General features: G+C 41.1%; 1 protein-coding gene across 3 annotated transcripts in view; it reads left to right on the top strand.

Annotated features, from left to right (window-relative positions):
- Positions 1 to 2,422: 2,422 nt before the first annotated feature.
- LOC110083655 (protein FAM13A) overlaps positions 2,423 to 11,361 on the top strand; it is a 30,442-nt gene continuing 21,503 nt past the window's right edge. Inside the window, exons 1-2 of one of the 3 annotated variants that reach the window (XR_012085467.2) lie at positions 2,423 to 2,780; positions 5,063 to 5,222. Coding sequence is in view for 1 of the 3 variants with exons in the window: in XM_020802261.3 (XP_020657920.2) it covers positions 2,751 to 2,780; positions 5,063 to 5,222 (190 nt within the window). In the remaining 2 variants the exon portion in view is untranslated. The remainder of the gene's footprint in view (positions 2,781 to 5,062; positions 5,223 to 11,361) is intronic. The other 2 variants (XM_020802261.3, XM_072995134.2) reach the window with 2 other exon arrangements.

Raw genomic sequence — 11,361 nt, forward strand, 5'->3', positions numbered from 1 at the left:
CAAGCTGTAATCGACTGATAGTGGCCCGAGTAGAGTTTTCAAGGTAAGTGAGATATTTAACGTGTGGTTTTGCCAGTTCCACATCTTTGACATATAAACCCCTAAATGGCTTGGGCCCTGGATACCTGAAGGAACGCCTCCTTCCATATGAACCTACCCAGCAGTTAAAATCTAGCCAGGGGGGCCTTTTGAAAGAGCCCTCCCTCAAGGAGGTAAGAGGGACGGCTTGTTGACAGGGGGCCTTTTCGGCAGCTGCCCCCAGACTATATGGAATGCCCTCTCAACAGATTCGTCTGGCGCCGATGCTGATGACATTTCGGCGCCTGTCAAAACCTTCCTGTTCCAGAAGGCTTTTAATTGAAATAACATCAACTGTGGGTCCTGATGGCGATTTTAATTGTATTTTAATCATTTTATCTTCTATTGTATTTTAATTGAATTTTAATTGTTGTAAGCCGCCCAGAGACCTTTGGGTAGAGGGGGCAGCATATAAGTTAAACAAACAAACAAACAAACAAACAAACAGAGAGGCTCCATGCCCAAGCAGGGATATGAACTTAGGCTTCCTGAGTCTTGGTCCATCACTCTATTCACTACATCACAGTGAGTTTCTTCTGATTTCTATAGTCACTTATAAAACAAACCAAATCGCTTCCCATAGGGGTATGTTGGAGATTCAGCTCTTTGCTAATAAATATCTTTTTCATTTTGTGTATTTGGTGTGCAGCCAAGCCCATGTGCATGCATTCCAGAGTCCTTTCTACTAGTATTAGATTGTATTGGACTTTATTTAGGCCTGCATATGACTACCTTATGAGAAGATATTACAGTATCTCAATGAAAACCATATGCAGGGCCAAACCTGATGCTTGTCATATACTAGAAAAGCCTTCTGTAGATAATTTAGCTTGAACCACTAGTTGGCTTTGAATGAATAGGGGAGTGGGACTGGGGACACGACATGGGAATGGAGCCTTAAACTTTGTTTCCTCTGTAATCCTGACAGGAATCACACCTCCACCCATACCTTCTACTGTATTTCCAAAAGAGGGGGAAAATTATTAGTACCAAGGAGAGCTCTCCTCTCATTGAGGATAACAGTCAGTGGCAGGATGCTTCTCACTGGGACAGGGGTAAAAATCTAAAAAACAAATAAATAAACACTCTCCCCCCCATGTTGTGCTTCTGATATATTCCATATCTGCACAAGCCAGGTATCTTTCCCCCCCCAGATCAGCTGCATGACAAGCAACATGCTTCTGTGACCAGACAATCCAGATTCTGCACCATCGAAAGTTGAACCCTGAACCCATTATAGATCAAGCCTTTAGGTCAGGGGTCTCCAAACATTTCACCTTGAGGGTCATGTTATATATTTTCCACATTTTTGAGGGCTGAAGGAATGTGCACATGAGCGTACGCCCGCCTCCTGCCTGCCTCCTGTCCGCTCACATGCACCGCCCTCCCGCCCCCCCACACGCATGCACAGGTTTGCGGACTCGAGCCTGCAACATTCGCTGGGCCGGATAAAAAGACAAGGCAAGCTGGATGTGGCCTGCTTTAGGGTATGGTACATTTAACGGCATGTTTCTATATTTCCTGAATCTTCTAATTATTGGGAGACAAAAGTGCATCCACAGCCCGCTGAATTCTGCTAACAGCAACAAATGATGTGCAAGAAGCATATTGTTGTACATTTCTTTATTACCACAATTGATTATGCTTCTACTAATCATGGGGAGGGATGCAAAATGCTGCAGAAATTATTGATTCCAAGCCTCAGCTTTAAAGATTTCACCTGGCATGCCTCTCCACTTTTGAACATAGCATCTCATAAGGGACAGCGGTGTTTAGTATGAAGGTGAATTAATTAGGAAGATTCTTAAAATTTAGCACCTTAAACCAATTACGCCCCCCATCTATAAAAGGATCATCCATTGGATAGAATCTGAAAGTAAGGAATTAACTATTAATGTACTTACCTAAACCAAAGTCTTCTGTTTTGTTGAGAAGAGAGTGTAAAAAGTTCTAACAAGTAACATTTTCTAATTAGCTTTCAGGGTGTTTTATAGACATTTTGTGCAAAGCTTTTCACTGTTTGTGCCACTGCCTTTCTGATCCAAAGATTTTTTTTAAGTAATGTATGAGTTACTTGTAAATAGTAAACAGCATTTCAAGAAGAAACTAATTTGGCTCTCTCTTTTTTTGGCAATGCTAATGATAATCGCAATAACAAAGCTACTTTCAGAAGATAACTGTCCAAGCTCTACCTGGATGCTAAATTGTCTACGAATGGTTCTGATTCATGCAGACACCGTCCCCCTCGGGCTGGAGTGTGGCTGGGAAAGGGCAGCTGGTAAACTCAGCTGTTCTCCTTCCCAAGGAGTGTCAGCTGGGCAGGCTGTGGCATTGCCGGAAGTAACACTGTCCTGTTGTGGGTGTCAGATGCTATGGCAACACCTTTGATTGTGACACCTCAGTGAGTTTTTGTTCTAGAATTAACTTGACAAAAAGCCTAGAAGGCAGAATAAGAAGGAACAAAACCCCACATTCTATCCTTGTCAGGACTTTTCTTTTGAACATTTGAAGTACTCAAGATCAAGACGCCACATATGACTGGATAGTTGTTTCAGTGTTTTGTACAACGCTTGCATGGCAGTCTGGCTGAGAAGATGACACGGACTGGCTGAAGAACATGATGTTTGTATGTTATGTTCTAATGTGCTGCCGCTCGGTTCTTTGGGCTTAACATGGGAACAGGTGCCTCCTTTGCAATCTGTGTAAGTGGAACACAATTGGTCATTGTTTCTCAAATATGTTTTTTATACATCTGCAAAAGGAGAAAAAAAAATTCTCTGATTTCAGAAGGTTTTTAAAAGGGGGAAGATGAAAGAAGTAGAAAGAACTTCCAAAATATTTAAGTAGACTTAAGGGGTTGTTCTAACAAGTTATGCATTTGGGTGATCTGTTCAATTAATGCTTTTGTAAAAAAATAATAATTCCCATCAACATTTTCATCTTTTTAACTTGCTGATTGCATTTTACTCTGACATGTCCCATTGATTAGAGTGTGATGTATTCTCAAATAACTAGGAAAACATTATGACTGAGATTCATAATAGATTTTCCACAATAATGATGTCCTACATCTTTTGCTCACCACACCATTTAAAATGAGGTGATGGTGGGAGGTCAATCTCAGAATTGTGATGAAAAATGTCACACTGGGGAAAAACTTTGGTTAGTTATGCAGCTGTGGCTTGGCCCTATGCCCACTGAGCGAAGCAGTTCTGTTAGCACACTGTGCACGGGTTGCAATGGAACTATACAACTGATTGCACAATCAATGTAGGATTTTGTCATTAATGTTATAAATGAACACCTCGAGTTTCATTATGCTCAAAGGAATATTACATTAGAGCAGCTAGCTTTTTTTCTTAGCTCCTTTGAAAATAGGTGTAGTGTTCCTCAAGCTGCTGCTTAACCTTAAAATACAGACCTGTGACCTGCACAATCCATATTGACTTTGCTCTGATATCAGTCTTCAGGGCAGAGAGACTTTATTTTATGAAAGGACTAAAATATTTAAATTGCACTTTATATCTATTAATAGCTTTCCTCTCCTTGGGAACAGGATTAAAGTCATGAAGTAGTGTCTAAAGGTAAACGCAGAAATTCATCCAAAGCACATGCTCTAAATTTCATTCCAGTCTCACTGTGTTCAAAAAATATATGATGGTTTATTTATCACATAATATATCTTGCAGTTAAACTGAAGGCTTCCTTCAAAAATAATCAGATTGCTGCACTCAGTAATAATCTCGCCATAGGCATTATCCTTACAATTGGATCTCATCATATGTTTTTTACTAGGTAACAGGCAATTATACCTAATTATTGAATTATTACCTATTAATTCAATAAAATTTATGTTAAGTATATTTATATATAGGTTGACAAATATAAATTTCCCCATATGTATGTCGTAGGAATGTCCTCTGAGCATATTTTTGTCATGGCAACCGAGGTAAACAACTGAACACAGAGCAACACAACAACCTGTTATGTAGCACAATAATTAAATAGGGTTTTATTTGATTACAAAATGTAAATGACTCTAGAATAATTCAACCTCAAAAGATACAAATGGAGCCCCCCCACACATATTAACATTATGAAGATTAGCAAGCAAGTGTGAGATTAAGATCAGTGTGCAATCTGGCATCAGTTCATACATGTTGTCCAGATCTTATCTTAACTTTTTCTGTCTCATTCTATCTCATACCATAAATGTATGATGGATTCGATACATCTACATTACAGTCTTCAACCCTTGTTATTAAACTTAACAGCAACCCTGATGCATATTATGGTACAAGCTCATACATTTTAAGCAAACAAAGCTTCAGGTCAAAGTATTCTGTATGGAAATAAAAATCTTAGCTTACTTGCATTTTGATAGAGTGATGGTATGAAGACAAGAAAATAATAGAAGGTAAATCGGGCCTTAAAAGGCTGGTATTACTTGAGCAACAGTGTCCTTTAATGGAAATTGTTTTTGGATGTGAGTTTTAAAAAGGCGCAAGTTGAAGAGGGGAAAAAAGCTTTGGTTCTGCTCAGCTAAGAGAACCAAAATTTCCTTGCTAATTTGAGATTTTTGTTTTCTTCCTAGTGTTTTGTGCTAATGAGATACCCAGTGTGGTGTAGTGGTTAAAGAGATGGGTTAGGGCTTGGGAGGCTGGCATTTGAATCCCCGTCCAGCCATGAAAGCTAACTGGAACTGTTGAAGCCACTCCTTAAATATCTCTCTCACTTTGAAAGCCCTATGAGGGTCACTATCAGTCAGTTTCAAATTGATGGCACATAAACAAACATTGTGCTAATACCACACGCTGTATATTTTATGTCTCTTTCCTGAATCACATGGTTTTTCATGAGTCATGCAATTCGTGCAAAATGTTTTTCTGTTCCTTCTCGGCTTCAGACAATTTCTTCTGCATCATTGATTTAAGAATGCTCCGAGAAGCAGTTACAGCAAAAGTTATTTTCTTTTTGTTTTCAGCAATCGTTATCCTCCATAGAAGTTAGGCGCTGTAGAAATAAAATTGGACCAGTACCTCAGAAAGCATTTGGAGTTCCCCTAAACCACTGTACTGAAGAGGGAACACACCATCATATTCCATTGGTTGTTAAACACATGGTAGGATATTTAGAAGAGTTTGGTAAGTGCATGGTCTTTTCAAAAGACTTTGCAGAAGTCTGTCAGAGGTTCATATCCAGTTAACACTGAGCAGTGTACATTTGTATTTCTGGTTTCATGTGGCATGGGGACTTAATGTGCCTTATTTCAATTTACTACACGGCTGTCAATATGTTATAGGAGTCATGTATGGGTCATGTGCGGGCATGCACAGGGCAGTTTAAGAATATTTGGGTGCATCTGGCACAACACTTGTCACAATCCCTTTACATGTGGCTGTGGCCAGAGGGAGTCTTGGGTTTGGAAGAGAATCTCAAGCCTGTCAAGATGTCAGAATTGGCCCTGATTGGGGAGCATATCAAAGTCAAAATGGCCTAAGCCATTGGTTCTCAACCTTTTTTTTCCTTACACGCTATCAATCACAACAGAATGCTTTTTAATGCAATTGTATGCATTTTTATGCATAAAATACTAGCTTTTCTGAGGACATTTATAGACTTTCAAGCATTCTGTTATTGTGGGGTGGGGGTTGAAATGAAAAAGAAAGGGCATATCAGTGACACTCTCTAATGGGCAAGGAGAGCATGGAATTAGAAAAGAGACAGAACCACTCCTAGCCCAACAGTTGCGGGGGGGGGGTTGCTCATGGCTGGTAGGAGCATTCGGAGAAGATGGCATATCATACTTGCAGGAGGACATGTAGTCTGAAGAAGAACACATGCTTAAAAAGTATTATGAAATTCTTGTGTCCTGTCTAGGCTGCATCTTCATCCCACCAGTGGTATTCCTACTGCCATTATTTGACAACCATTATTTCAAGATAGACTGAAATGATCCAGGATGGCCTTCATACCAACACATTTTTATTAACGTCTTGGATGAAGGAGTGCAGAAAATACTTACCAAATCTGTGGATGACACAGCATTGGCTGGAATAGCTAATACTTTGGAAGACAGGAACAAAATTCAAAAAGATCTTGATAGGCTCAAGCTTTGGGCGGAAAACAACAAAATGAAATTTAATAGGGATGAGTGCAAAGTACTTTGGCGGATTGCCCAGCTGCATCCCTATCTTGATGTTGGGGCATTCACCAATGTGGTCCATGGGCTTGTAATCTTGAGATTAGACCACTGTAATGCGCTCTATGTGGGGCTACCTTTGAGAGTGATGCAGAAACTTCAGATGGTGCAGAATGCGGTGGCCAGACTCCTCAGTGGGGTGAGAAAACATCAACATATCTCCCACACTTTGGCCACCTCGCATTGGCTGCTCATTCACTTCCGCATTGATTTCAAAGTCTTAATGATTACATATAAAGCCCTAAACGGTTTAGCACCTCGATTTTTGGCGGAACGCGTCCTCCCACCTAGATCTACTCGCATCACTCGTTCCAGCCAGGAGGTGTGGCTGAAGAGCCTGACGGCGAGGGAGGTCTGGAAAGAAAAAACAAGAAACCGGCCTTCTCAGCAGTGGCTCCCTGTCTTTGGAATAATCTCCCCTCCGAGATCCACTTGGCCCGTTTGCTGGGAATTTTCAAAAGCCAACTTAAAACCTGGCTATTCAGGCAGGCCTTCCCTCCGGTCACCACTAAATCTATTCTCTTTCCTCCCTCTTGAATGACTGTTTATTGTTGAGATATTGTTGTTATTTTTCAGTTGTTTTATTCTATTTGCTGTGAGCCACCCAGAGTAGACATTGTCTAGATGGGCGGCATATAAGTTTAATAAACAAACAAACAAACAAACAAACAAACAAACAAACAAATAAAGTACTGCACCTAGGAAAAAGAAATCAAACACACATTTACAAAATGGGAGACACTTGGCTCAGCAATACTATGAGGAAGAAGGATTTTGGAATTCTTGTAGATCACAAGCTGAATATGAGCCAACAATGAGGTATAGTGACATAAAAGGCAAATGTGGTTTTATAATGTATTAATAGAAGTATAGTCTCCAAATCCCATGAGGCACCAGTTTCCCTCTATTCAGCACTAGTTAGGCCTCATCTAGAGTATTCTGTCCATTTCTGGACACCGCATTTCAAAAAGGATGCCAACAAAATGAAACAAGTTCAGAGGAGGGCAACAAAGATGATAGGGGGATGGAAACCAAGTCTTATGAGGAAAGACAAGAACTAGGCATGTTTGACCCAGAGAAAAGAAGACTGAGGGGAGATATGATAGAACTTTTCAAATACTTGAAAGGTTGTCACACAGAGGAGGGCTCGATCTGTTCTTGATCATCCCTGAGTGCAGGACATGTAATAATGGACTCAAACTACAGGAAGCCAGATTTAGGCTGAATCTTGGCGGGGGGGGGGGGGGGAGAACCTTTTTAACTGTTAGAGCAGTATAGCAATGGAACCAATTACCTTGGCAGGTAGTGAGCGCTCCAAAGTTGGCGTCATTCAAGAAAAAACTGGACAGCCATCTGTCAGATCTGCTTTGGATTCCTGCACTGAGCAGGGTGTTGGACTCAATAGCCTTATGTTGTTTAGTTGTTAAGTCATGTCCGACTCTTCATGACCTCATGGACCAGAGCACGCCAGGCCCTCCTGTCTTCCACTGCCTCCCAGTGTTGGGTCAGATTTATGTTTGTAGCTTCGGTGACACTGTCCATCCTTCTCGTCCTCTGTCATCCCCTTCTCCTCTTGCCTTCACACTTTCCCAACATCAGGGTCTTTTCCAGGGAGTCTTCTCTTCTCATGAGATGGCCAAAGTATTGGAGACTCAGCTTCAGGATCTGTCCTTCCAGTGAGCACTTGGGCTTGATTTCCTTCAAAATAAATAGGTTTGTTCTCTTTGCAGTCCAGGGGACTCCCAAGAGTCTCCTCCAGCACCACAATTCAAAACCATCAATTCCTCAGCAGTCAGCCTTCTTGATGGTCCAGCTCTCACTTCCATACATCATGACAGGAAAAACCATAGCTTTGACTATTCGGACTTTTGTCGGCAAGGTGATGTCTCTGCTTTTTAAGATGCTATCTAGGTTTGTCAGGTGTCTTTTATTTTGTGGCTGCTGTCACCATCTGCAGTGATCATGGAGCCCAAGAAGGTAAAATCTGTTACCACCCCCATATCTTCCCCTTCTATTTCCCAGGAGGTGATGGGACCAGTGGTTTGGGATTCATCCAGTCCTGACTTTCACATGATGTATTCTGCATATAAGTTAAATAAGCCAGGGGACAATGCACAGCCTTGTCGCACTCCTTTCCCAATTTTGAACCAATCAGTTGTTCCATATCCAGTTCTAACTGTTGCTTCCTGTCCCACATATAGATTTCTCAGGAGATGGATAAGGTGGTTAGGCACTCCCATTTCTTTAAGAACTTGCCATAGTTTGTTGTGGTCCACACAGTCAAAGGCTTTTGCGTAGTCAAAGAAGCAGAAGTAGATGTTTTTCTGGAACTCTCTGGCTTTCTCCATAATCCAGCGAATGTTAGCAATTTGTTCTCTAGTTCCTCTGCCCCTTCAAAATCCAGCTTGTACTTCTGGGAGTTCTTGGTCCACATACTGTTGAAGCCTATCTTGTAGGATTTTGAGCATAACCTTGCTAGCGTGTGAAATGAGTGCAATTGTACGGTAGTTGGAACATTCTTTGGCACTGTCCTTCTTTGGGATTGGGATGTAGACTGACCTTTTCCAATTCTCTGGCCACTGCTGAGTTTTCCAAACTTGCTGCCATATTGAGTGAAGCACCTTAACAGCATCATCTTTTAAGATTGTAAATAGTTTAACTGGAATGCCATCACCTCCACTGGCCTTGTTGTTAGCTATGCTTTCTAAGACCCACTTGACTTCACTCTCCAGGATGTCTGGCTCAAGATCAGCAACCTCACTATCTGGCTTGTCCGGGTCATCCAGATCTTTCTGTTACAATTCCTCTGTGTATTCTTGCCACCTCTTCTTGATGTCTTCTGCTTCTGTTAGGTCCCTACCATTTTTGTCCTTTATCATGTCCATCATTGCACAAAATTTTCCTTTAATATCTCCATTTTTTTAACAATCTCTGGTTTTTCCCTTTCTATTAATTTCCTCTATTTCTTTGCACTGCTCATTTAAGAAGGCTCTCTTGTCTCTCCTTGCTATTATTATTATTTATTTAATTTATACCCCGCCTATCTGGCCCACCGGACCACTCTAGGCGGCTTCCAAATATAAAATCAATTAATAAAACATAGACAAACACATAATAATCAAACAAGGACAGCAGTAAAAATAAAAAGGAAAAGTAAGAAAAAATCAAGAGTTGGCTGGAGGGAAGGCCTGAATAAACAGCCATGTTTTTAATTGGAAGTCTTTCTTTGGAAGTCTGCATTCAATTTTCTGCAACTTTCCCTATCTTGCTCGCATTTTGTTTCCCTTCTCTTCTCTACTATTTATAAGGCCTCGTTGGACAGCCACGTTGCTTTCTTGCATTTCCTTTTCTTTGGAATGGTTTTTGTTGCTGCCTCCTGTACAATGTTACGAGCCTCCATCCATAGTTCTTCCGGCACTCTGTCCACCAAATCTAGTTCCTTGAATCTGTTCTTCACTTCCACTGTGTATTCATAAGGGATTTGGTTTAGATTATACCTGAGTAGCCCAGTGGTTTTTCCTACTTTCTTCAGTTTAAGCTTAAGTTTTGCTATAAGAAGCTGATGATCAGCCACAGTCAGCTCCAGGTCTGAGCTTCTCCATCTTTGGCTGCAGAGAATATAATCAATCTGATTTCGGTATTGCCCATCTGGTGATGTCCACGTGTAGAGTCGCCTCTTGTGTTGTTGGAAAAGAGTGTTTGTGATGACCAGCTTGTTCTCTTGACAAAACTCTATTAGCCTTTGCCCTGCTTCATTTTGAACTCCAAGGCCAAACTTACCTGTTGTTCTTTTTATATCTTGACTCCCTACTTTGGCATTCCAATCCCCTATAATGAGAAGAACATCTTTCTTTGGTGTCAGTTCTAGAAGGTATTGTAAGTCTTCATAAAATTGGTCAATTTCAGCCTCTTCAGCTTTGGTGGTTGGTGCATAGACTTGGATTACTGTGATGTTGAAAGGTCCACCTTGGATTCGTATTGAAATCATTCTATTATTTTTGAGAGTGTATCCCAGTACAGCTTTTCCCACTCTTTTATTGACTATGAGGGCTACTCCATTTCCTCTACGGGATTCTTGCCCACAATAGTAGATATGATAAACATCTGAGCTGAATTCGCCCATTCCTGTCCATTTTAGTTCGCTGATGCCCAGGATGTCGATGTTTATTCTTGCCATCTCCTGTTTGACCACATCCAGCTTCCCAACATTCATAGATCTTACATTCCAGGTTCCTATGCAGTATTTTTCTTTGCAGTATCGGACTTTCCTTTCACTTCCAGGCGCATCCGCAGCTGAGCGTCTTTTCGGCTTTGGTCCAACCACTTCATTAGCTCTGGAGCTACTTATACTTGTCCTCCACTCTTCCTTAGTAGCATGTTGGACGCCTTCCGACCTGAGGGGCTCATCTTCCAGCGTCTTATCTTTTAGCCTTTTGTTTCTGTTCATGGGGTTTTCTTGGCAAAGATACTGGAGTGGCTTGACAATTCCTGCTCCAAGTGGATCGTGTTTAGTCAGAACTCTCCACTATGACCTATCCATCTTGGGTGTCCCTGCACGGCATAGCCCATAGCTTCTCTGAATTACTCAAGCCCCTTCGCCATGACAAGGCAGCAACCCATAGCCATATAGGTCCCTATTATTCTATGATTTTATGATTCTATATGGGAAGTGGTAAAGGTCTTTTGTCCAGTATCTGCTTTGAGGGACATGGTAACCTTTTCAATGGGTTTAGGTTTTGCATCTGAAACTAAGGGCTTACCATTCTGATTACACACACATACTGTACGTGGGGGCGAAACAAGATATTAGAAGGTCAGTGATCAGGAGTGCCCCCATTTTCCAGGTGTGTTTAGTGGACAGAAGCGTAGAAGAGAGAAGTGTTGTCTCCCCCCAAGCCATGCTATTTCTCTGATTAAATCACCCCACAGCTAGTGTCAGATTTGTGTGAGTTTGGGGGCAGAGAAAACATTATTGGTCATGGTCACAAATCCCATTTTTCTCACTTATTCATATCTTCTCTTTAAATGTAAATAATTACTGATTTAACAAACAGCAACTCAGGAAGTAATTATAAAAATAA

Source organism: Pogona vitticeps, chromosome 3, assembly GCF_051106095.1.
Source record: "Pogona vitticeps strain Pit_001003342236 chromosome 3, PviZW2.1, whole genome shotgun sequence".
In the NCBI taxonomy this organism is placed as follows: domain Eukaryota; kingdom Metazoa; phylum Chordata; class Lepidosauria; order Squamata; family Agamidae; genus Pogona; species Pogona vitticeps.